Source organism: Haliaeetus albicilla, chromosome 3, assembly GCF_947461875.1.
Source record: "Haliaeetus albicilla chromosome 3, bHalAlb1.1, whole genome shotgun sequence".
Lineage (NCBI taxonomy): Eukaryota > Metazoa > Chordata > Aves > Accipitriformes > Accipitridae > Haliaeetus > Haliaeetus albicilla.
Window position 1 is genome coordinate 26,485,942 of NC_091485.1, and position 26,780 is coordinate 26,512,721.

Below are 26,780 nucleotides of genomic sequence, written 5' to 3' on the forward strand. Positions count from 1 at the left end.
CAACTTGGTTGCCCTTCTCTGGACGTGCTCCCACACCTCAATGTCTTTTCTGTAGTGAGGGGCCCAAAACTGAACACAGCACTCAAGGTGCAACCTCTCTGGTGCCGAATACAGGGGAACAATCACCTCCCTGCTCCTGCTGGCCACACTATTTCTGATACAGGCCAGGATGCCGTTGGCCTTCTTGGCCACCTGGGCACACTGCTGGCTCATATTCAGCTGGCTGTCAACCAGCACCCCCAGGTCTTTCTCTGCTGGGTGGCTTTCCAGCCACTCTTCCCCAAGCCTGTAGCGCTGTGTGGGGTTGTTGTGACCCAAGTGCAGGACCCAGCACTTAGCTTTTTGAACCTCATGCAGTTGGCCTTGGCCCATGGATCCAGCTTGTCTAGAACCCTCCGTAAAGCCTTCCTACCATCAAGCAGATCAACACTCCTGCCCAACTTGATGTCATCTGCAAACTTACTGAGGGTGCAACTCGATCCCCTCATCCAGATCATTGATAGATATTAAATAGAACTGGCCCCGATACTGAGCCCTGGGGAACACCGCTTGTGACCGGCTGCCAACTGGATTTAACTCCATTCACCACCACTCTTTGGGCATGGCCATCCAGCCAGTTTTTTACCCAGCAAAGAGTACGCCCACCCAAGCCATGAGCAGCCACTTTCTCCAGGAGAATGCTGTGGGAAATGGTGTCAAAGGCTTTACTAAAGTCTAGGTAGGCAATATCCACAGCCTTTCCCTCATTCACTAAGCAGGTCACCTTGTCATAGAAGGAGATCAGATTAGTCAAGCAGGACCTGCATTTCATAAACCCATGCCGATGGGGTGGGCCTGATCACCTGGTTGTCCTGTACATGCCGTGTAATGGCACTCAAGATGATCTACTCCATAACCTTCTCTGGCACTGAGGTCAGATTGACCGGCCTGTAGTTCCCCAGATCCTCCTTCTGGCCCTTCTGGTAGATGGGCATCACATTTGCTAATTTCCAGCCAAGTGGGACCTCCCTGGTTAGCCAGGACTGTTGATAAATTATTGAAAGTGGCTTGGTGAGCACTTCAGCCAGATGCCTCAGTACCCTTGGGTGGATCCCATCCAGTCCCATAGATCTGTGTGTCTAAGTGGTGTAGCAGATCACTAACCATTTCCCCTGGGATTATGAGGACTTCCTTCTGCTCCCCATCCCTGTCTTCCAGCTCAGGTGGCTGGGTACCCTGAAAACAACTGGTCTTACTATTAAAGACTGAGGCAAAGAAGGCATTAAATACCTCAGCCTTTTCCTCATCCTTTGTCACTATGTTTCCTGCCACATGCAATAAAGGATGGAGATTCTTTTTACCTGTCCTTTTGTTGCCAATGTATTTATAGAAATATATTTATTGTCTTTTATGGCAGTAGCCATGTTAAGTTCTAGCTGGGCTTTGGTCCTTCTAATTTTCGCCCTGCATAACCTCATGACATCCTTGTAGTCCTCCTGAGTTGCCTGCCTCTTCTTCCAAAGGTCATAAACTCTCTTTTTTTTCCTGAGTTCCAGCCAAAACTCTCTGTTCAGCCAGTCTGGTCTTCTTCCCTGCCGGCTTGTCTTCTGGCACATGGGGACGACCTGCTCCTACGCCTTTAAGATTTCCTTCGTGAAGAATGTATCTGGAAATCTTCCATGCTGAAATATAGAAAGGTCACTTGTTTTTAAAATCTACTTCCCTTAACTTTTAAAAGTGAATAGAATTGTCTCTCTAATTGCAGCATAGCAATTCTGTACTGTTTGTAATTTCTTGATATTGCAAATTCTGAACACTTTAATAAGCAGGTAATTCAGGGAGGTGCTTTTACTGTTTAGTATGGGTTCTTGTTTAATGCCTAGGGAAGAAGGACTGGAAGAGAAAGCTGGAACATTTACTTCTGGATCCTTTAGGTGTATTAATCTGTGCTATGCGTTTATTGTCTAACATGTCTATTTAAATAAAAATTCCATATCGTTTTACAGGGCTATCATTGAACAGTTCATATACCGCCCTGATGCCGGTAGAAAATCAGCAGTTTATTATCTACTTCAGACATTTTTCTAGCTAGACATGTGTTCTAGACTGGTTTAACCATAGTTATAACCACATAAAAAAATTCTGCTAAAAGTGTATATAGTGGATCTTCTATTAAACTTCACTTACACTGCTGATGTTTTGAAAAAACTTGCTGACTGGTGTAGATTATCTTCTGATGTGAACAGATTAGTTACATGGCATCATAACTTCTGCAAAATAGGTCTGTGGTGTTGGAGGTACATTCACAAGGCACACCAGTGTAGCATCCATATTTTTAGGTACCCTGCTGCACACAGGCTTTCCAAGCATGGTGTGGAAGAGTTATCGAGGGAGGAAGATGGAAAGGAATTAGGTAGGTATATATTCCTAGAAAGCACCCTAGGACTTAAGTCATTTGGCAAGGTCAGCTGTTTCTCACGAAAAACAGTGAAGCTGCTGAATCTCCTCTTGAGACTGAAGAGTATATGGGTAGGGTGCTCAGCTAGGATGAATCCTGATTTTGGAGGCTGTGAAATCTGGCTTCCTTGCTTCCCAAAAGAATTATCTTAACTAACAGACTAAAGGTACTTTGGAGAGTGTATCTTTCAGTCTCTTCCACTGACATACTTTATTAGTTAATGAAGAATTTCCCTCAGATTTTGAGAAGCTCACTAAGCATTACCTTTCTCTTAGAGCTGAGGAAACTGAAGCAGAGATCAAGTAACAGACTGAAAAGTTACAAGGACCAGAAGTGGAGCCCACAATTTCCAGGTTGCCAGGGGACTCTATGACTGCTAAACTTTATTACAGTTAAGCTGATGTCTTAATACTTGCAGCAATAAATAAAAAGAATGGCAGGGAATTCAAAGTGATACCATATTTCTTAGCTTAATTGTTTAGATTCTTGTCTGTATCTTACCTTAACAAGATATAGCACAGCTGTTACATATAGGTGTAGAAAAACTATAATAATTTGTTGCATGCTACAAAAGTGAGGATGTGGTGGTTGTATCTTGGAAGCTGTTACGTGGGCAGCCTCCTTATTTAATACTCATAATAGTCTTCTAATTCAGTTCCTCAGCACTGAAGATTTTGGTTTAAGATACAATGAGAACCTTTCTATTTATACTTTGTAAAGGAGCTTGAGAGAGAAGAAAAGAGTCCAAAACATATACTCACTATTGCAAAGAGCTGTAATTGCACCATTCTAAGGCACAGTAGTTGCAAATTACATCAATAACTTAACTGCCACTGTAGCTTTAATTATTTTAGCATAGATTTTCACTGAAGAAAAAAAATGCATAAAACTTGAGTAAGGGCTTTGCTGTTATGAGGATCCAGTTTTAACTGCAATTGCTGCAAACAGTGGCTTTCAGCCTCATGGCTTGTCTATTGGTGTGTTTTTTACAAAATTATATTCTTTTGGAACACAGTTTGGATCTATGATTTTTCTGCTTTTATAAGATATTTGCAGCCTTTAGTCCTCATGGGGCTTTCAGGAGATTGTAACAAATTGTTTTCTTCTGAGTCTGGTGGCTGTGCATTGATTCATCATAGATGCCAGCCTGTAGAAAGCCTGCCAGCTTAAGCTGGCATTTCTGGCCATTCAGGGACAAGCTAGGAAACAAATTATATCCAAAGTTTCCAGTAAAAAAGAATACTGAAGAGCTTGGGTCTTCCCTCCTCTTCTGCAGTTGAAAAGGGGGGAGTGTTACTGGGATGGGGAAACCCATTCCAGGACCCATTCCTGACTAAGGAGAAGCAGCCCCATGTCTAAAAGAGGAAAAACTTTTATGTACTTTCCTCTAGGATATGTGACTCAGTGCAGTTTCTAAGCACGCACTGACAAAGGTTTGCAGCAGGTATATTGGGTGTGTGTGAGCTGCCCTAGGTTCAGTGCTTCTTGCCAAGGGATTGTCACTTTGAATGCACAGGAATGAGCTGTTGCTCCCGAGATAAGGTGAGACCAGTCAAAAAGCACTGGTTGCGCTAGTTATGAGGAAAGAAAAAGTATAATTAGGACATAGTAACGGTTTATATAGGATCCATGATTTGGCAGTATCCATGGCAATTTTCCTGCTGTTCTCTGGATTTGGATGCAGGGAAGCAATCGCAGAAGCACTGTTACCCTCCTTGGAGGTCTATAGGAGCCCTGTGATGTCTTTTATTATCAATAAAATGCAGAAGCAGAAATTATTGGGGTAAGAAGGTGACTGTTTATAAGATGACGTGAAAATAAAATGATCAAATGTCACTTCTTGTACCATATTGGTACCTTGAGCCACAAATCACTGGAGGCATGGGGAGCACACCAGCAGTGTATTTTGCCATGTTCTTATACTCTTCCTTAGCCTACAGGCAGTTGAGACAGACAGAATACAGACTTGTCTGAGCCCTTAGTTTGACCTCACATTTGTTCACCACTTTATTTTCTTTTCAAGCACATACTCGCTTGGACCTCAAAAACTTAATGTAGATCGGCTTCAGTATTGCTAGCAGAAGAAAGGCTATGGTATTACTTAGTAGTCATCGCCAAAGTGTATTCTCTACATTTTCAACAGTACCTAGAAATGAAATAAAGCTTAAAGAAGTAATGTACATGCATGCTGTGAAGATATTTGTATGGATAATAAAGTTTTGCATTTTTTGTACTGCTGTCATTCAAACATTTAGTAAAAGCACTTGGCAAATGCTAATGAATTTGTTCCCACAACAGAAGCACGGAGATGATGGCCAACATTTTTCAAATTTAAGTATCTAAAATTAGACACCAAAGTGTTTTTAGAACCCATAATAAAAATGATTGAATTTTTACAACTGTGGAATACTCACAGCTCTCTGCAAGTGGCTTCATTACTCATACAAAATATAAGCACTTGTGGAAGACATACAATTTCTCCCACCAGCGTGGAAAGAAAAGCCTTGTCCTATTAAAGTTAACTGCCAAGCTCTCATTCACGTTCAGGGAGTCAGTATTTCATTTCTTGGCTCTGGGACGGCAGCAGCCGATGGTGTGTCACTGGGGCTGCCGCTAAGAGTTTTGAAACTGATTTCAGTGGGAGTTTTGCAACCGATCTCTGAGGGTTGGACCACTGCTGGCTGACTGTTCTGGTAAGTAATTGTATATATGCTTATTTACAGCATATCAGTTTTCAGCCCTAGGGTCCACAGAAAGAGGAACAACAGCAACAATGAAGCTGACCATGCCTTAGGTCAACAAAAAAATAGAACACAATAGAGACCACAGACTTGCTGAAATACTATGACACTAGATAAACAAGCATAAAATTAGAAAGTAGTTTAAATTCTCATAAGGATATGTATTCAAGATTAAGAAAAAAATTCCAGAAAAAGTTGTTGTCCATAATGCTAGCAAGCAAAACACTTCTGTAAGGGTGGGAATGAGGGAGGGAGGAAGGGAGGAAGTGAGGGAGGGAGGAAAGCAAGAGAGAATCTCAAATCAGCCCTCCTGACCTCCACAGATAAGGATCAGGTTGCATAAAGACGAACTTGCATTTTAAAATATAAACTTGGAAAAACTGCATATTTCTTACTGGTATCTCTTCTAGAGAGATACATAGTTTAAAAAAAATCTTAGGAAAACTAGATTTATCTAGCATCAAAACCTTTTAATTTTTTCCCTGCCTGAGTCAATTTTTTTTTATGTTTATTGGATTTTTGGCCCATCCTGTTTATACTCCTTATGAATATCAACCTTGTGGATAACTCTTGCAGATGCAACTTTCTTCCCAGACTGAACTGACCTGGATACACAACATGCACAGCAGCACTGCCGAAACTCCGCATACAGCTGGAACGGGTAATGAGACTTTGTCCACACAGTCACCGAGCTCCAAGTTTTCACTGGGTGTGCTGGTGCTGCTGGCTTTCCTCATGGTGTTGCTAGCTCTGGTCACCATCCTTGGAAACATCCTGGTGATCCTTGCTTTCATCATGGACAGAAACCTCAGGCATCGGAGTAACTATTTCTTTCTCAATCTTGCTATTTCTGACTTTGCAGTGGGTAAGTCACAACTGTGGAGGCATGTACTATTTGCTTCCTAGGAATCTTAGGAGAAGCAATGGGGTTTGTTTTCTGGGTGGTTTTCTTCTAAGAGAACTCTTTCCCAGCTGTGTGTCTAGGGGAAGGGTAAGGAATGGTAGAAGCTGCATGAAGTGTTTTAGCAGCCTATTATTTTTCAGAAATAAATGGATCCGTTGACAGGTAAACAGGTAATGTTTAATGTTATTGCTTCAGGAAAAAATACCACTGTGCATGAATCTATGTGGAATAACAAAGAATTGGAGTTTGTGAAGAGTCTTGACTAAAATCTAGATAGTCAAATCAAATACAGCATATATTATCTGGCAGATCTTGCATACATGGTTGATACCTTCTATTTCAATCTATTCTCACACAACACAGATAATCACCTGAAGTTTGCAACTAAATAGTGATGAATAGTATTTTTAAACATTTTGCTGTACATGCTCTATCTAGAGTCATACCTTAGGAATATGTGTTTGTATAGGTAAATAAAAATAACAACTCAAACAGTTTTTACAAAGCTCAATCTTATACATATATTTATACATAGTGACACATTTTATTTTGAAACTTGTACTGTGAGAAAAAGTACAATTAAAATGCTAGTGTGATGTGCAATTGCAGATTGATGTATTGCAATATTCTGTGAAGTGTTGAGTGTCTCTGGTAAAAGTCTTGGTTAAATTATTGAGTATGCAGAAGGATGGTTTTAAACAAGTGTGGCTATTTCATGAAATCTATATTCTGACTTGTCACATCACAAGAAAATATTTTTTAAACTATTTTTATTTTACTTTTTTTACCTACTCATTTAAAAAGGATACCGAAAGAACAGAAGAAACTCTTCTTGAAATTTATTGCCAGTGTCAGAAGTTCTGTTAGGGGCATGGCTTCTAATAGTCTGCTCCTCGTGATGTCCAGATCTCCTTGTATAGTCTTTTGATCCCATCCCCCATACACTTGATGTCTTCTTCCATCTTATAACAGCCTTGCTGTGCTGCAGAGATCTTGCTGCCTGCTGTCCAGCTATGGTACACAGGAAAAAACTACAGCAGTGAACAGAAAACCAATGGACAGAGTGGTGTTCTGTCATCTGGCTCACAATCTAGCACCATATTAAATAAATACCATAATCTAGCTGAGAAGTATGAGGTAAATAATGTCCTCTATCAAAGAAGGAAGTAGAGCTCACTTGGCATTACCTAACTTCCATAACTTTTTGGTTTGTGATATTATGTTTACTTTAATGTCTAGTTTTTCATTCTAAATTTGGTTAAAAGCTTTGCATACTGATTTGTATTTCTGTAGCTACTTAATTTAGGTTCAGGGTATACCTGTGTTATCCTTAATTTCTGCTTGATCGTTGTTGCTAAAAGCACACACTTTCATGCTTGCAGAGCTATATATTCTTTTTATATTTTTAATCTATCTGATTTTGACCTTCAACAGCTTTTGCTTTATCTCTATGCTTCTGGACCTATAGCTGGATTTGAAGACATCTCTTGATTCTTAGTAGAGGGAGAATAACAGGAATTGTAAGATTTTTAGGGAAATGGAAACTCTCAAGATACCCTTCAGTACCTGATACAGGAGTACATGCTATTACAAAGTAAATCTAAAGTTGAAATAATACCCTTTTTTCCTCCCTGTGAATGTTAAAATCTGTAATATAACCTTTTGCTTGAAAGAGCAAGTGTTAGTTGCTGTGTAGATGTAGTAATTCCATTTCATTAAAGTGTTGATGCTGTTCACTGTGTTTCTGCATCACAGCAAACTACACCGTTAGCTCTTCAGACTCTCAAGGCTGCATTGTTTGACAGTGTGTGTAGTGTGACCACCTAGAAATTCATTAAAATGAGCTCATGTTGGCATTTTCACAGCATTTGGATTTAACAGCCTAAATTTAGATAGCCATGGGTGTGGGTCACTCATGTATGTTCCCACTGTTTGGTGTGTTCCCACAGATAATACCCTATCAGCTCATTACTGAAAAGTGGTTATGATCAAGAATTATGATGAGAAGAAATGTTAGACTGGGTGTACTTAATTAACTGTGCAGTTTTTGTTAGCCTTTTGATCATACAGTTTTAAAGGTTAGCCTGAAATTTATATTGTATTTCTATAGAAGTTTTTTTCTGGAGCACTTTTGGACACCATGTCATGCTTCTAAGAGGTTACAAGCATAGCAATTAGATAATTTATTGTAGAAAAGAGTTAGTAAATTACATTGGGGGGGAGTTTTTTTGTTTATTTGTTTGTTTTAATTTCAGTAGTTAATACAGAATGGTGTTTACTTTAGCAGGTAAAAAAGTCAGCTGCTCCTTCCTTTAGTAGGTGATGTAAACAGGAGAAGTAATAATGATACACAATAAATGTGATACACCTTTCAGAAAGGTATTATAAGAATGTTACTGGTGCCTAGTTTGTAGTAAAGTGTTCGTTGGTTGCATGAGAATACAAAGACTTGCACATGGCAATTCTAGTCAGTATCGTGCTTTTATCAGATACTGCAGAAATGTTTCTGTGCTTTCACGAGCATTGCCTGCAGTGCTGACTGATGTGTGCATTTGGTTTATTTCCATAGGTGCGTTCTGTATGCCTTTGTACATCCCTTATGCCCTGACAGGGACGTGGCACTTGGGAAGAGGCCTGTGCAAGATCTGGCTAGTTATGGACTATCTCCTGTGCTCAGCTTCAGTGTTTAACATCGTCCTTATCAGCTACGACCGTTTCCTGTCAGTTACAAAAGCTGTAAGAAGAACATTTCTAATTATTGCTTTATATATATTGAGATTTCTATAAAACTTCTTTCTGGAGAAACGTTGATGCTTCAATGTTGCATTAGGACTTAGAGATAGGACAATGTCTCGCCTATGATTTCAATGTTTCCCTCCTGCCATCTGGATTAGAAATTATTTAATTACACCACAGAGGAGGTGGGAAGGTCAAGGTAGGAAAGGGGCAGCAGACGTGTGGAGAACTTGGGCTTTGGTCATTATAAGAGTAGTAATGAAAACTAAGTTGAGTTGAGGATGTGCTTATGCTTGGGATGAATTTTAAAAGGACAAGAGGGTATGGAGACATATGTGGGACAGACTGACTGAAGATCAGATGATGATCTGCGTTACCACAGGGGGTGATTGACATGTGCTGCCAACAAGCAGTTGGGTGGAAACTAGTCCCCTGAAGTGCAAAGAACGAATCAAAATATGCAGAGAAGTAAGAGGTGTTTCTTGAGTTTATCATTCTTCTGCTTCAGCAGATATCTGAGGAATCCAGTGGTAAATATTATCATTCACCATTTCTAAGCTCTGCATGGTGTTTGGTCCAGATGGAAGATATCAACGTCCTTTAATTTTAATGAGTCTGCTAGTTCAAGTGACATAGGCTGTGTTAGATTGGGAGGTTCTCATTTGGGAAGTGCTGAGACAATACCTAATCTCTTTCTCTTCTTCCCCTGTGTTGTGGTTTTAGGGTTGGTTGTTGCTGCTTTTTTTTTTTAAGCTGAACAATAATGTATGAAAATCCCTGCATTTAAGAAATAGTAATATTAAAAAATATTAATGAAGTTGCAGAGCTGAGAATGTGAGAAATGTAAATTAAAAAGGCCTCTGCAACCCAACCGAGCTCTGTGTTCTTATGCACTGTTGATGGTCTTCATTTACATGATCACATTCCGGTTTTCTCCTTTAGGTAATTAGGATGGAGTGAGTCCATGAGTGTGTAACACAGGGCAGTTATCCAAAGAAAAGATACCATGCTTCCTCTTTGACTTGGGATCACCTCTGCCTCTGCTGCAAACCTAGCTTGCGGCCAGGGGCCAGTCATTTCAGACTTAACTGTGAAGCTGTGCTGAGCTTCCTGTTTTCTGCTTACTGAACGCAGATGCTTGTGGTCTTGCAAAGGGCTGCAAATTAATTACTGCAGAACTGGAGCTGTGCTCTGAGACTATATGATGCTTTAAGATGTAGAGGAGTCTGAATCTTCAGGCTACAGATGTTTGAAACAGAGAATCTAAAATAATGTGTGTAACACTGCACTACTGCTTAGTTACTCACTGGTAAAATAGGGACAATGCCCCTTGTATCGTATGTGGCTGTGAAGATACCATTCATTAATATTTGTATAGCATGCACGTGCTACCCTAATGAAAAGCACAGGAAGCTAATGAGGAAGGTAGTAGCTCTGGGTCTGAGGAAAGCCTGGGATGAAAAATGTTGAACAGTATGGAGGAAATAAAGTTGTCCAGCTTCTCATTAACTGATTATCTTATGCTCTGAAAGAAGCGGGGGACCAAGAACTAGAAGTATGTATTGTACATACTGGCTGGGCTATTACAAGGGCGGTTTTGACTCTTGTATTTCCTAACTTTGGATGACATGATTTTAATTCTTAATATTTTTTTCAAAGATACATATTTATGGCTAGAGAGTAAAATAAATTAACGCAGTCTGGGTAGGCATAAAAAAAAAGATTTGCAATAATACAATGACCTGTTTACAAGGTAAAGCGAATGTTAAAAGAGAATGTTTCAATAAAGTAAGGGATGTAAAAGCATACGTGTGGGATAGATTTTTCTGCTATGGCAACAGGAAACACTATTAAAAATTACATTGTCTAGTGTTTGCAGTCTCACATGGCAATCTGGCTAATACAGAAGGCTTCTACTTTTGCCTCTGCAGGAAGAAAGTCCCACAGCTGCTTTTACGCTCCTCTGAGCCTGGGCATTTAATGAAACATAAACTGATTCCTTATTGCTACCTTACTGTGGTAGTGATGAAAACAAGCCATGTCCTTTCACACCTGGAAGCCAAACGGGAGTTTAGCAATCATAATTTCTAGTCCTCTCCAATCCCAAGTATTCAAATCAATCACAGAGCTATAGTATTTGATAAGCAACACTAACAGAGTTTTTCAGGACCTTACATAAGTGAAGATTTTCTACATGTCTGGGGAATTACAGAACAAATGCAGTATTTGACTTGCTTGCTTATGTTTTTTGAGATAGTTGTTCCAAAATGTTGCCTGAATATGTGACATGTCCTTTTCCCTTGCAGGTATCTTACAGAGCCCAGCAGGGAATAACGTCCAACCCTGTTGTCAAGATGGTGGCCATCTGGGTCTTTGCCTTCCTCCTCTACTGCCCAGCAATCCTCTTTTGGGAGCATGTGGCCGGACACAGTGTGGTAGCGGCGGATCAGTGCTACGCCGAGTTCTTTGACAACTGGTACTTCCTCCTGTGCGCGTCCACCCTGGAATTCTTCGTGCCGCTGCTCTCGGTGGCCTACTTCAACATGCACATCTTCCACGACATCCAGAGGCGCCAGCGGCACAGCAGCACGCAGGACTGCGAGCCTCCAAGGAGCAGAAGCCTGTCCTGGAGATTTTGCTTCTTGCCAAGGCCAGGAGCATCTTCTCCTCCATCAGAAGCAGAGGACAGCGTTTCATCATTAGCAGGGTCATGGAGACCAGCAGTGATGGGTAACTGTCCATCTCCAACACAAACAAGTCCCACGGCTCTCAAAAAGGACTTCTCTGTTTCTTTCCGCTCAAGGACTGGGTCAAAACTGCAGCGGGACAAGAAAATTGCTAAGTCGCTTGCCATAATTGTATGTGCCTTTGCCATTTGCTGGGCCCCATACACTTTGCTAATGATTATTCGTGGGGCCTGCCAAGGAACCTGTGTCCATAACTCCCTGTATGAAATAACCTTTTGGCTTTTGTGGCTCAATTCCTCCCTGAATCCATTTCTCTACCCTCTCTGCCATATGAGGTTTCGAATGGCTTTCATGAAAATATTATGTCCCCAAAAGCTTACAACATTGAGATCAGGTAACACACCTTCTTTTTAGAGAGTTAAAATGAATGACTTACAGATAAGGTTCCGCTCTTATTTAGTGCTGTTTTTTCATATGTATCTTCAACAGAAATAGAGAAAAGACTTTTGTTACTAATGGCATTGGTTAAAAGTGCAGCAGAGGTATCTATTTGCCCTGATTTTGCTAGTTTTTGGAATCTTGTTTTTGTTTTTGCTGGTATGATGCCAGGTTAAACACCATCTAATGCATTGAAAAGAATAACAAGTTTTGCTGGATGTCCTTGGTTTGTGGGTTTGAGGTACTTTTTTCTTTACTTTTTTTTTTTTATATATGTAGAGCTGGTACTATGAAAGAACTCTTCTATACAGGTTCATTGGAGGGAGATACCTGTTTGTGTATGTGCTGAGTTAAAATTTATGTCCTATTTGTGAACCTAAAGCTATCAGTGAAGGAGCAGTTCTGCTACATTTTCAAAAGGTTGTATAAATACTCACAGGAGCAGTATAATTTTGTTTTAAAAACTATTATGAAGACAAGATAGTGCCCTTGTCGTCATTATAATGCCCACAGTGAGCAATATGCAAGTCATGGACTTGCCTAATGGACTGCCTAATCCAGCATATCTGTCCTTTTCTGATTTTAATATAGTCCATACCTGGTGTTGCAGGACACAGTACACATAATTTAGTAATTCTGGATGATTGTCAGAGAATGAAAGTTTCCGTGGTAATGGAATTTTGAGATTGGTTATCAGAATTGTCACAGGCATAAATGGTTGTTATTCTTTTCACCAGTACTGTCTTTTCTGCTGACAGTGGCTGCCTCTTTGGTCGTGCTTAAATGATATTTAGTGCCAGAATTGTGCACTATTTAATTACCTAAAAGGTAGGCCAGCTTGGGTACATGGTCACATTCCTGTTGAATTAGCAGAGTAAGCAATACAAAGTTCACACTGGATTTATGATTTTGGCTGGCTGTGCGAGAATAGACAATACGCTCTTGGGTGTAAAGCTTTGCAAGTGCAAAGATATTCCATCAAAATGTCTGGAACAAATTCGAACTGACAGAATGATTTTTATACTAGATCAGGTCTTTGTGTCCTGTTACTGTGACATTATATGGATTTTCTCTGCCACTGAACCACTATCAAACTGGATTTTTTCTGTCACTGAACAAGGGTCATATTAACTGCTTGAGAATGGGACTCACAGAGGTCTGAAAGCTGACACAGAGGGATCTTAAGCAGCTGTTAATAAACAAAGCAGTTGAATATGCAGTGCTGAAAGGAGTGGGTAGATGTGTTGGAGAAGGCAATGGAGCTTGATTATAACCCATTCCATGTGTCAAATTTTCTTACCTTGTGTTGGGTGTTGCAACTCACCCAGAAGGCTTTCATGGATGGGTAAGTGAGAGTCCCTGGTAAATTTTTTTCCTCCTCTTTAATGTAATTTTCTTTCCTCTTTGTATATACATAAAAATGTATAAAATATGGAAAGAGAAATCTGATTCACAAAACAATGAAGAACAATAGTCAGTTTAAATAGTATTTTTTTATCTAATCTGAAATTGGTTGTACAAATGTTGCAAAAGCAAAGTATTCCTTTGCAAGCACAACTCAAATGCATGTAAGCAGCTTAATCATAGCACAAAAGTTCATGGCTTTGAGGAGCTAGAATGCCATTCTGTTCAGGGATCTGGAACAGAAGACTTCTCTTGCCAGTTTTTACACTGGTGGAAGATTATCTTTTACCGTTCATTCTCGTTATGCTTCCTTGCCTCACATGGACAATGTTATGGATTGTAAGCCTGATTGCTAAGACAGATACAGCTTCAGGAGGAGGTCATTGATTCAGCACAGCTGTTTTCACTCTTATGAGCTAAGGTGCTGGCATAGGTTTTGTGGGGTTTGTTTTTCTGTGAGGCTTAAAAAACAAAACACACACATTTAAAACATTTATAGAATAGCTGGTATGCTAAATAAACATCTGTTAAGAAGAGAAACTGAAGGTAGTCCCAAAATGGGAAATTATTTGAGTTGTCTGCTTTTTTATCCCTATGCTTGTAATGTAAAAATTCAGTTTGCATTTTGTGATTAAAGAATGTGTTGTTTACTTTGGAAGAACGGCCTACAAAATTATTGACTAGGTAAACTGTATCCAGCTACATTTTGTAGTATTGGAAAGCTAGTTTGTCAAGGAGCACAATCTGCAGCAAATTTGAAACCACATAGAGTAGTGAAGCTATTAATGTTTTTGATGATGTTCTATATTACACACACAGTGTTCAAACTATTTTGTCACACCATTCCTGTATACTTGAAGAGTTTGTGGTATCTCTCTAATTGTTGAAAATTTTGCTTAGTGCTCCCAGGGTAAGTCAAGCACTTAGTTTCTGTGCTCACAGCATTAAAGCTGTCTTGGTCAAGGTGGCATCCTAAGTCTTCTCCCTATCAGATATTTTGCAGGGTTATGGTAAGATACTTATTCAGCATTTGTTCTTGGGCTTACCTTTTTATGCACTGACACAAATGGACTATGCTTGCCAAAATGATTTCTAAGCCAAGTCTTTCTATCTACTCACTCATCCATTTCACCATTTCATGTCCTTGAATTTTCTTCTGTCTTTGCAGATGTCCAACAGGTCTTGTAAATACATGGTGACAGCAGGTGTATGAGTCTGTGAGGTTCAACTCAAACCACAACAGTGTTTTTCTAACTTGACCCTCTCAGGTCTTAAAAAAGACCCCAAACAAATAAAACATACATGTTGGAAGAAATTGTGTTATCTTTCGTTTGTTTTTTTGTTTGTTTTTTTTTTTATTTCTGGGATGAGTATTTAACCATAATGATTGTCCTAATGTTTGTCTCCTTTATGTTAGGCTGTGGTTTTCCTCCACAGGAAGGAAGGAGAGACCACATAGATTTCTCCCTCAGCCCCATGAAGGACTGTGACTAAAACTTCAACATTTGATTTTTAAAAGCAAATGACTACTCTCCCCTTGTCCACTAATCTAGTCATTTTATCAAAGAAGACAACGAAGTTGCTCAGGCATGATTTACCCTTGGTAAACCAATGCAGACTGTTCCCAGTCACCTTTTCCTCCCTCAAGTTCTCAGAAACGCCTTCCAAGAGGACTTGCTCCATTATTTTCCCAGGGACCAAAGAGAGGCTGACCTTTTGTCCTTGAGGCATCATTTGAAGATGGTTGCAACATTCGTGTTTCTTCAGTTGTTGGGAACCTCCCTTCATCTCCGTGACCTGTCAAAGAGGATAGAAAGTGGCCTTGCAAGGATGGTAGCTGGTTCTCTCAGCAGCCTTGGGTGCAGTCCTTGGGTCCCATGGACTCTTATGGGTCAAGTCATCTCAAGTAATTCCTGCCTTATTCTCACCTTCTCCTGCCAGGTCTCCTCCTTGAACTCATTCACTAAGCATGGGGGAGAGGGAGACCTAGTCAGTGAAGAATGAAGCAAAGAAAGCATTGGGTACCTGTCGTGGTTTCAGCCCAGCCGGTAACAAAGGACCACGCGGCCGCTCGCTCACTCCTCCCGCCCCCCTCCGGTGGGATGGGGGGAAGACGGAGGAGAGGGAAAAAAAAAAAAACAACCAAACCTGGAACCTCGAGGTTGAGATAAAGGCAGTTTACTGGAACAACACAAAGAAATTGCAACAACAACAACGGTACTAAGGAAAAAGTATACAAAAAGAGTGATGCACAGTGCAACTGCTCACCACCCGGGACCCGACGCTCTGCCACTTCCCCCACCGAAAAGAAGCGCCCACCCCCCGGCCCACTCCCCCTTTATATACTGAGCATGATGTCACATGGTATGGAATAGCTCCTTGGCCAGTTCAGGTCAGCTGCCCCGGCTATGCCCCCCACCTCCCAGGTTCCTGTAAAAAAAATTAACTCTATCCCAGCTGAACCCAGGACAGTACCTCAGCCTTATCTGCATGTGCTGTCACTGGATCACTGGTCCCATTCAGGAAAGCACCTACATTTTTCTTATTCAGCATTCTACTGTTAATGGGGTGGCCAAAGTTTTCATGTTGTCCTTGATATCCTTTACAAGCATCAGATATAGGTGAGCTTTGGTTTTCCTAACATCATGCTTATGTGGCCAGGCAACATTTCTAAATTCCTCCTTTGTAGCCTATCCCTGCTTCAAACTCCTCCATGCTGCCTTTTTGCATTGTAGCTTCCCTGGTTAGCCAGTGTCCTGATACTTCTACTTGTTTTCTTAAGAATTAGGATGGGCTTTTCTTGTGCATGGAGGCTGCTGTCCTGAGAGGCCTGCAAGCTTCCCTGAGTTCCTTTGCACTTCAGAGCTGCCTCCCATGGGATCCCACCTACCACTTTCCTGAATAAACCAAAGTGTGCTCACCTGAAGTCCATGGTCCTTACTGCTACTTTCCTTCCTCACCTCCTTTAGGATCCTGAACCCCACTACCTCATAGTCACTACAGCCAAGGCTGCCATTGATTAGACATCCCTAAGCAGCTCCTCTTTACCAGTGAACAGCTGACCTAGCTGTGTGTCACTCGCATTGGCCCATTCAGTACTTGTATCAGAAAGTTCTCCCCAACACCCTCCAGGAATCTTGTTGACTGCTTGTACCTGCTGTGTTGTCCCTCCAGCAGATGTCATGAACATTGAAGTCCTATACAAGAAACAGGGTCTGTGATCCAGAGGCTTCCTTGATTTGCTTCAAGAAGATTTCACCACCTCCCTCACCCTGATTGGGGTGCTCTGCAACACACTCCTGTCACTATGTCACCCCATGTCCCTGGCTTCGTGACTGGTGGCTTTGTGACTGCACAGGGATCTCTAGTTCCTCCTGTGTGTTTCCCAGGCTGCATTTGTGCACGTGTACCCAAGGCAGGTGTCTGTTTGCCACATTTTATCTTTCCTGAGGTCTCTTCTGTTCCTGTTGCCCTACAACTTTTGCTTTAATTACAATATATTCCCCTTTGTTCCCCAAGACAGGATCAGAGCACTGCCCCTCTCCTCCCCACATCTTGTCTGCCCTCCTCTCCTTGTTTCTTGCCCTATGCCTTCTCAAGCACCCAGCATTATGGCTGTGGTCCGAAAAGCCAGTCACAGGGTGTGCCATGGTGTTACGGAACCAGTGAGCTGCTGGCATGAGTCACAGCCATGGCCTGCCAACCTCTGTGCATGCTTACAAAACAAATGAAATTGTGATGAGGAAGGGATATGCCTTCTCACATCTGCAAAGGGCTAAGGGTTTAGCACTCTGTGGAGTGGAAGCTTACCTGGAATTACTTGGAAAGTGGAGGATTAGATGGGCCGTGCTTAAAAAGTCCTCTGAAGTCCCAGGTGTTTGGTTTGTTGTGCCCAGGGCTAGACTTGCTTCTGATTAGGATGAGCTGAAAAGGTATTGGTGATACTTCTGCTGTGTATAACTGAATTTTAAATGCCCTGTAAACAGCAGCATTAAGAAATATACATCTGTTCTTAACTGTAAAATTTAGTAAGTGGTATAGCAGCAAGTGCAACAGTGCCTACATTTTACTGGAAGAGAAACAGAATTGTAATAAGTTAAATCCTGTTGACCACTGGGGAAGTGAAAATGAGACCTGGTTTTAGCTTCAGCAGAATTCAATGTGTAAAAATGCTTACACAATGCTAATATGCAAACTGCTTGACTGTGAAAAGAGTTGTTTTCAGACTAACTTTTCTGACCTCAGAAGATAAGGATCAGCGTTCAGGAGAGAAAGAGATAATTTATTTTAAAGTGTGCACTTGCTGCTGCTTATGAGGTGTCTTTTTCATAGATTTTGTTTTCAGGCCAATAGGTGCATTCAAATTAAAGAACGTTAGAGACTCCAGGCCTTTCAGTCTTGTGTTCCATTATTTTGATATTGTGATTTTTTTTTTTTTTTTTTGATGTGTCAGTTTTCAGCCCAGCCTGTTAATAGACTTGTCTCAACCTTGTGGATAACTCTTGCAGATGCAACTTTCTTCCCAGACTGAACTGACCTGGATACACAACATGCACAGCAGCACTGCCGAAACTCCGCATACAGCTGGAACGGGTAATGAGACTTTGTCCACACAGTCACCGAGCTCCAAGTTTTCACTGGGTGTGCTGGTGCTGCTGGCTTTCCTCATGGTGTTGCTAGCTCTGGTCACCATCCTTGGAAACATCCTGGTGATCCTTGCTTTCATCATGGACAGAAACCTCAGGCATCGGAGTAACTATTTCTTTCTCAATCTTGCTATTTCTGACTTTGCAGTGGGTAAGTCACAACTGTGGAGGCATGTACTATTTGCTTCCTAGGAATCTTAGGAGAAGCAATGGGGTTTGTTTTCTGGGTGGTTTTCTTCTAAGAGAACTCTTTCCCAGCTGTGTGTCTAGGGGAAGGGTAAGGAATGGTAGAAGCTGCGTGAAGTGTTTTAGCAGCCTATTATGGCTCCAAATATGTTGTAATGAGAAATGCATCCTTTTTCATATAAATACTTTTAACGTTGCTTCAGGAAAAAGAAGCAACTGTTGCATGTGAATACCAATTGAAGGAAAGAGGTTGTTTGCTACAGTTTATGGTTTACCTTTGCTCCTGTAAGATTGTTCATCACACACTTCAGAACATCTTTATATTTGACAGTGTAACTGTTTTCTTATACAGCCATCTGTGGTACATACAGGTAAATCAATTACTTCTCTACCTAGTACTAATGGCTTCTGAGTGTATTCTACAACAAAACACTTTACTACTATGACTTTTTACTGGCTTCCACTTAATGTGGGCTATAGATCAAATGGATTGTTTGATGCCAGCAGCAGCCTCCTGGCATCTCCCATCTGTTTTTCTTATCAGTCCCCTCTTCCCATAGTGTCATTGCAGAAGTCTAGGAGAGTTGGCCCCTGGAGGTGCCATGGATCAAGTCCTGGCAGGTGATGCTGGGTGAGGAGGTGGGGGGGATGAATGCCTTGTGCAACACTCCTTCAGGGTTCATGCCAGGGAAACAGCCCGTGCAGCAGAGAAAGCCTCACAAAACCACGGTCCTGTGGCAGATGTTCCAGCAAACATCTTGACTTGAGGCTAGCAAGGAGGTATTTCTGCAGACAAGTTCTTTCTCTTCAGGACAGAGACCAGTATTCCCTGAATGACGAGGAGGGAAACAGCACTCATTTACCTACTCCACTTCTAGCAATACTGTACCCCTAACTGCTGTTCCTTTGTCAGTGCTGTGTAGTGAAGTGTATTCGTTTAGCCTTTAAGAATGTCCTTCATTCAAGCCATTTATAACCTGTGGTGCCTAATTCTGGGGCTCACCCCATGGGACAGAACCCAAACAACGCATGTGCTAGAGCCTTTGCTTCTTGCTCCAGGCAGACAATTTGCTAGAGCTGCCATTTCCTCGCTCAGGTCTTCTGCAAAAGAATGTCTCTCCTCGTATCTTACAGTTTAGTCAAGAGATTTAACTATCTACCTTCTACATCAGTTCTTGTTTGTGGCTGGTGCCTCATGGAGTCTTAAATCAGCCAACAGGAAACGATTAGTATCAGTATTATATTGGCCTATAGACCATGCAAATCTTAGACTTTGTCTCTGCGATCAGTCAGAAAATGCCTTATTTTCTGAAGCTGCTATGGTATTTTTTTAATCCTTACAAGTCTTGACTCTTTCCAGGCATGGAAATTACTAATTAGTAAAAGTGAGAATAGTTTAAAATATAAATGCTTAAAACCTGGTTCTTGCATCTGTATTTATATCAATAGCTAAAAGCAGTCATTACTTTTTGACATGGTGCCAAACATTGATCCCATTGAAGCTGATGAGAGCAGGACCTGTCATCAGCAACTATGAAAAATGAGTATTTTGTACAAAAGTGATGCTGCTTGTATTTAAAGTATATGCTAAAGCAAGCCATCAGTATTGAAAGCGATGTACGCATTTCCCTGTTGATAACAATCTGCCAGCTCACTGCCCAGAGGTCTATTGTCAGTGGGCCACATCAGCCTGGATATGGTCAGTAACTTCTAAGATCTTGATGGACATATTAAGAAAAGAATAATCTGAAGAGTTTAAAATGGATCTTGAAGCTGCATATAGTTTTCTCTTTGTCTCTGGTAAATCAGCATTTTCAGGAATGTAGCATCAGATATTGCACCATACTTTTGAAAGAATATTAGTGGTAAAATGAAGAAGTTGATGGCTTAAAAATAAACCACAAACAGAACTTTCTTATAAAAGTACTTCAGTGGAAGGCCTTTTGGACAAAAAACAAATGTAGGAACCAAAAAAATAGTTCCGGACTTAATCTCAGCTGGAGAACCAGAATGAGATTAAAACACCCCTTAAAAATGGGAGAGGTTTTCATACCTCTGCTGAGTCTGCTCTATCTCTGCTAGAAGAGGTTTCCAGACACCACGCAGACTGTCCAATATATTGTCTTTAGCTTACAAATGCTAACCAATCTTACAATAATAACTGACATTAGCAACATCTGTAGATGTGTTTTGGGGAAAACTCTAACACAGATAAAAGACGAGAGGATATACAATGATGAGGTTACATGTCAGAGCACAACCACAGTGCATATATGCTGCAGCACTGATTATATACCTTTTGAGACTCTAAGTTGATTAGACTGCAGTTTTCTTCTTCAGCAGATCCTTCTTTGCTGATGTGCCTTGAGCTTATTCCCAACAATCAGTATACATACTCTAAGATCTAATACATAGGAATTCACCATCAGATTTCGTGAGAATGTAAGAATTTCTGTATATAAATTATATATTCACCTTAATAGATTTTTTTTTTTTTAGCCAAATACCAGAATAGTGTGTGTCTCTGCTTCTAGGAGTACCATTTGCAATCTATATGAACTGCATGTTGTCTCTGTGATTGCTTCCCATAGGTGTGTTCTGCATGCCCCTCTACATCCCTTACAGCCTGACAGGGAAATGGTACTTGGGAAGAGGTGTCTGCAAGCTCTGGCTAGTTATGGACTATCTTCTGTGCACAGCTTCAGTATTTAATATTGTTCTTATCAGCTATGACCGCTTCCTGTCAGTTACTAAAGCTGTAAGTACCCTGTTTATAGCTTCTCTGATTTTGTCGCAAGACCATTGGAGGATTATATTCACCAACCTTTGCCATGTTGGTGAGTATAAGCCCAAATTTAATTGCAATAATAGCCCTCAAAAATGTGTTAGCATGTGGAGATTATTAGGTATTTGCAGCTAGGTGTGGTGAATACTCTGCATTGAGCATGCTCCAGCCCAGAGCTGGTCAAACAAGACTTTTCTCACAATATCTGTTGCAGGTTGCTGTTGTGCTACTGCTTGAGGAAAAGCAGGCTGAGGGGTGAAAAGGGTAAGGCAGAAGGCTGGTAAAAAGGGGGCAAGGAAAGAAGAAATTCAAAGTAAACTGGATTTGGCTTTGGACATAAAATCGAGCATGGGAGGAAAAGGCAGTGAGGCTAGGGCAGTGAAGGATATCGGGGAGGATGTCTAGACCTGAGACGTGGTGCCAAATGATCCTGGAGAAGATTGGGAGCCAGAGCAAAGAGGGCGGAGAGTGGGACAAGGTGCAGACAGCAGCGACTGCTTCTGGGCATGCGGCAATAGACTCCTCTTGGTGCCTGGAGGAGAACCCCAAACTTCAGATGCACTCTGTGCCTCTGCTTTCTGCAAAGCATCCTACACACTTTATGTGTGCTTTATGTCTTGGTTCATGCTAAGGATGGAGATCAACATTTCTCACTAGCCATGCTGTTAGCTCAGGTGGCAGGGAAATGTCAGGGAGAGCTAAAGTTTCCAGCTCTTTGGTGATGTATGAGAATGTCAACATAATGTCATATGATAGAATTTCAGTTTCATTTTTGTTAATTATATTTAATTTAACTTATTATAATTGACTTTTTATTATATTTTATTATTTTATGTTATTTTATTTCATTTTAAGAAAAAAATCCCAGAAATCAAACACCAAAACATTTTGCATGTAAGAAACATTACACTGGAAAGCCAAAGACTCAGCATTTACAAAGTGCAAAATTCAGAGCACCTGCACAGATGTAATTAAGACCTATGGACATTTGTATGATAGTCTTTAATGACATAAATTCAACCTTTTTTTTTCAATTGGATGTCTAAGATCCCAGAATTACACATTCACCCTGTCATCCTGTGAAAGGGATGGAGCAGGATGTGAGCTACAATATTTCAGTCTGTTCTGCAACTTATAGTGGAAAATATGTACTGGACACAGAGTGGGGGGATAAGGAAGAAAGGGATGGCTTTGTGGTTTCATGAGCTAAAGCTGAAATCTATTCCCACATCTTCATGAATTGTGCAATAAACAATTTTCTCAAAGGTGGGTATTAAATATATGTGCCACATTTTCTGTTGACCACTGTGACACATAGTCCTGTTTGCTTGTAACATGCTGTAAAAAGCAGTGCAGTTGTCAGTGAATGGAAGCCATGCTCTGAACAACAACAATAAAATGCTTATTGCTCTGGCACTTCAGACCACAGATGTCTTAAGCAAGGCATACCAAATTACTAGGTACTGATGGATGATCATGTGTCTTCACCTGGATCAGGACCCTAGCACAGTTACATCAACATGTAGAAAGACACCTCTATGTTATGTCAACATCAATCAATGAATTAAACATACTTGTGTGACGTTCACCTGGTCAGCACAGCTGCAGCTCCAGATTACCAAGCACTCTGTTAAGTTCCTCTCCTGCTACTTCTGTTGGTTCCAAAATGTGTCTTTACAGGTGCGACCTTTTTCTTTTTTTCCCTCACAGGTATCTTACAGAGCCCAGCAGGGAATAACGTCCAACCCTGTTGTCAAGATGGTGGCCATCTGGGTCTTTGCCTTCCTCCTCTACTGCCCAGCAATCCTCTTTTGGGAGCATGTGGCCGGACACAGTGTGGTAGCGGCGGATCAGTGCTACGCCGAGTTCTTTGACAACTGGTACTTCCTCCTGTGCGCGTCCACCCTGGAATTCTTCGTGCCGCTGCTCTCGGTGGCCTACTTCAACATGCACATCTTCCACGACATCCAGAGGCGCCAGCGGCACAGCAGCACGCAGGACTGCGAGCCTCCAAGGAGCAGCAGCCTGTCCTGGAGATTTTGCTTCTTGCCAAGGCCAGGAGCATCTTCTCCTCCATTGGAAGCAGAGGACAGCGTTTCTTCCTCCCCGAGGCCAAAGAAAGAGTCTTTGATAACTGAGAAATTATCTCCATCTAGAGGCAATTCTGTAACCCCAGAAAATGACTTCTCTGTTTCTTTCTGCTCAAGGACTGGGTCAAAACTGCAGCAGGACAAGAAAATTGCTAAGTCGCTTGCCATAATTGTATGTGCCTTTGCCATTTGCTGGGCCCCATACACTTTGCTAATGATTATTCGTGGGGCCTGCCAAGGAACCTGTGTCCATAACTCCCTGTATGAAATAACCTTTTGGCTTTTGTGGCTCAATTCCTCCCTGAATCCATTTCTCTACCCTCTCTGTCATGTTAAATTTCGAATGGCTTTCATGAAAATATTATGTCCCCAAAAGTTTGCAACATTGAGATCAGGCTTTTTTTAGATGGAAAAAGAAAAAAAAGGCTCAAGAGGAGCTGGATGAGGGATGTAAGTAGCCACAGTTTGAAGTGAAAGTTAGTCTCTACCAGGAGATTAGTCTAGTTAGAAAGCCTAGATAAGCCTTCCATGAAATATGTCCTCCTTCAGACAAATATGCATGCCCAAAGTTTCTGTACTTTTTCCAGCTATTTCAATTGGCTGGTTAAAGGATATTGCCTCTATCTGGCTTTCCCTAGTAGTCTATCCACATTATCTTCATTCTGGTTGTTGAAAATACTATCTTCAATTGCAGTATAGCTTATAATAGTGTTCACGGGTGGTATTAGTTAAAAATACAATAAAGGTGGGTATTTGCCCTATGGTCAATAGTATTCTGAAGTTATTATCTTCTCTATTCTATTTCTTTTGAACAGTTTGTACTGCATCCAGAGCATTTTTTTCCTTATCATAAAACATCTAGTTATGACTTTTGTTGTCAGGCACATGGCAGGATTACTTCCTCTCACTACGGATGTCCGGACATCAGGGGAATACAGCAACTACTTTTAAAAACTCGAGTTAAGGTGTTCTCTGCAGAAGGGCATTAATCTGCATACTTGCTCAGATGCAGCAGCAGAGAATTTAGGTGTATACAGCATTTATGTGCATCTCCAGCTATTCTTCAAGAAACAAGCCTTCTACAGCTATAGTTTTGAGAGATCATAGAAAAGAGTAGTATTTGTTCTTACTTCCTGAGGGAGAAATATGCTGCTGCTGGCCCAGGGGAGGAAGTGCGCAGTGGTCCGAGCGGCTCTAACACTGCATTAGCCCCCTCTGGATCATTTTGTGACTCCCAATGAAGGTCTAACCCATACTGTGAGAAACGCTGGTCTTACAAGCCCTGCTCACTTCCAAATATGACATAATGCACAGGGACCAACTCAGCTCCACACGTGAGGAAATCCCCATTTGGTTCAGTGTGCCAGCAGGCAAGCGATTTGAATAATTGAGAAACAGACTATATGTGAATATTATATCTCATTTGTCCTCTTCTGTACTACTTCTATTTCGGTTACCAGCCCTTTGTTGGAGGTTATGATTAACGGGTATATTTCTTACACACTGTGTAAGGCTGTGTTTGGTTTGCTGCATGAGCCATGAAAATGGCTGACCTTGATGACTACTTATAGTATGTGTGGTGACTTAGAGGAGACAGCATGGAGGTAATCTTCCTTCAATACACAGTTTCCAAACTGTTGAGAGTTATTTAGTTGCACAACTCTGGAATTACTAGGTACTAGATTCCTTACTAAATAAACAGATGTAACTCTTTAAAATATAAATAGTTTCTTTTCACCATACTGTCAGTAAGTATAAGGCTAGGAAATAAATGGAAGTATAAATACTAAAGAAATGTGAGAGGTAGTGGATGTCCCTTTTACCTTCTGGTTTTATTTAGTGTATATTCATATAGTATATTAGTATATTTTACTTAACACTCTTCTGAATGTTCTCCTTCTGGGATGAACTACCACTTAATCACAGTTACTTCTTTTGCTATACTATATGATAATTTAAACTCATCTACTTACACGAATTACACATGTATTCAGTAATGTAGGAAGTGTTGTCTCAGACATGAGCTGAGAATGGTAAGAGTTGATAGACACTACTTCAAAGACCTGTTTTTTAAATAGATCTTTGCTGAAGATGTTAATCATGGACTACAACATATGAACTGGAAATAACATAATGCCAAGAATGCATGAAAGAAATACATAAATTAAAAAAAGAAGGGGAAAAATCTCAATTTTGGTGTTTTTTAAATGCTAGGAAACACTGACGGGTAGTCAGCTTTTTGGGAACAAACTTGCCCAAGATTCAGGTGTGAAGTGCTGAGGAAGACGAGTCATTCTTAACACCTGCAGGTGAGAACATGAACCTGAGCTCAGTGTCAGGAGAATGATGGTGTGGGAGACTGAAAGAGTTAATGTCTCAAACATTGTGGTAGGGCAAGTTCTGCATAAGGGCGAACCCTGCATAACAATGAACCCTGCATAGCACCAAACCCCAGGTGAGAAGCTGGTGAGGAGGTCCTGTTGGAGGACAAGGACGTGTAGTTCCCTGTTCTGACAGGCTGCACGGGGCAGCTCACCGCATATGGCCAGAGGTCAAAGAATGGTCGTACCTGCAGGGAGAGAGAAGTTACTCCCCAAACCACCCCCAACCCATTTCCTGAAGGTTCTAGAAGCACAAACCATGCATGATGGCTAATTAGCCTAATGAGTTCAAGTGCCCGCCTCTAAGGAGGGGCAAGGAGACTATAAAAGGGCACAAATTGAAACCCCACATGCATGCACCCACCAGAATGGGACCCCTCAGCTGACTGGACCAATGCTGGACCCAGGACTGGTGAAATTGTTCACTTTTTTCTCTCTGCCTCTCTCTCTTCCACATGCTCCCAATAATCCCCACACCTCATCCCTTTAGACATAAACTGTTGACCAAGTCTGGGACTAGGAGTGGATCCAGCTGCCCCTGGGCTCCTCTCTGAGGAGGAGTCTAGAAAGCAAGGGGGTCTGCTCTGAACCTTGTGACTCAATGAGAAGGCTCTCCTTATTTTCTTGCCTGAACTGATCCCCAAGGATCCCAAGCAAGTCTTGTAGTATATGTTTGGTGATGTACAGTTAGCATGTGTTACACAGTTTTCTGACATAGTTTCATGCCAATTCTTGTTGTGAGCAAATAAAAGTTGAGTTTTGTGAGTTAAAGGATCCCTGGTGTCATTTCACCTTAATTATGACCTGGGAATCAGTGAACCTGAGTTGTCATTCTGAGAAACTGGGATGTGGCAGATAGCCAGGGGCACAGCCCTTATTTGATTGTCTAATCACTAATAAGAAGCTGCAGTACGACAAATGCAGCAAGAAGATGTACTTCTGTTGACATCATTTCCAGGCAGACCAGCTGATTACCTAGCCCAGCCTGGTCTTGTTCCACTGTCACGCTCAGCTGCCGAGGTGAAAAGTTCTCTCCTTCTACAGACTCTGGCCCATTATAATTTCCTTTGATTATTTTTTTCTTTCTCTTACATTTCTTTTTGGACTAACAGAAGCTAAAATGTAAACTTATGACACCTATGGTGTAACTGAGAGGTTTACAAATGCATATTGGCTTTTCTACCTCCTCTCCAGCATTCTCTGAATACACTTCTTGGTCGTTATTTAGACTAGATGTAATATTTCTTGTTGATGCCTAAACAGCACCAGGCATTATAGAATCTCGGCCAATGAGTTAGGCTTGTAATTACTGCCAAAAGTCGACAGATATATCCAAAGCAGGTCA

General features: G+C 41.2%; 2 protein-coding genes across 2 annotated transcripts; both read left to right on the top strand.

The window, feature by feature from the left end:
* The first annotated feature begins 5,511 nt into the window (after positions 1-5,511).
* On the top strand, positions 5,512-14,781 carry LOC104324517 (histamine H3 receptor). The gene is made up of 3 exons (XM_009928767.2): positions 5,512-6,043; positions 8,652-8,818; positions 11,125-14,781. Exons 1-3 carry the CDS (start codon positions 5,755-5,757, stop codon positions 11,917-11,919), a joined length of 1,251 nt encoding a protein of 416 aa, XP_009927069.1. The 5' UTR covers positions 5,512-5,754; the 3' UTR covers positions 11,920-14,781.
* A 2,655-nt stretch (positions 14,782-17,436) lies between these two features.
* On the top strand, positions 17,437-25,659 carry LOC138684730 (histamine H3 receptor-like). Its single transcript, XM_069779193.1, has 3 exons — positions 17,437-18,144; positions 20,771-20,937; positions 22,675-25,659. The coding sequence occupies exons 1-3, from the start codon at positions 17,856-17,858 to the stop codon at positions 23,458-23,460; spliced, it is 1,242 nt and encodes a 413-aa protein (XP_069635294.1). The 5' UTR covers positions 17,437-17,855; the 3' UTR covers positions 23,461-25,659.
* Positions 25,660-26,780: the final 1,121 nt, after the last annotated feature.

Excerpts from the sequence above, each read along its gene's own strand:
- LOC104324517 (XM_009928767.2), top strand. The coding sequence starts at position 5,755 with ATGCAACTTTCTTCCCAGACTGAACTGACCTGGATACACAACATGCAC. Across the intron at positions 6,044-8,651 it reads TATTTCTGACTTTGCAGTGG|GTGCGTTCTGTATGCCTTTG; the intron begins GTAAGTCACAAC and ends TTATTTCCATAG. Across the intron at positions 8,819-11,124 it reads TCCTGTCAGTTACAAAAGCT|GTATCTTACAGAGCCCAGCA; the intron begins GTAAGAAGAACA and ends TTTCCCTTGCAG.
- LOC138684730 (XM_069779193.1), top strand. The coding sequence starts at position 17,856 with ATGCAACTTTCTTCCCAGACTGAACTGACCTGGATACACAACATGCAC. Across the intron at positions 18,145-20,770 it reads TATTTCTGACTTTGCAGTGG|GTGTGTTCTGCATGCCCCTC; the intron begins GTAAGTCACAAC and ends TGCTTCCCATAG. Across the intron at positions 20,938-22,674 it reads TCCTGTCAGTTACTAAAGCT|GTATCTTACAGAGCCCAGCA; the intron begins GTAAGTACCCTG and ends TTTCCCTCACAG.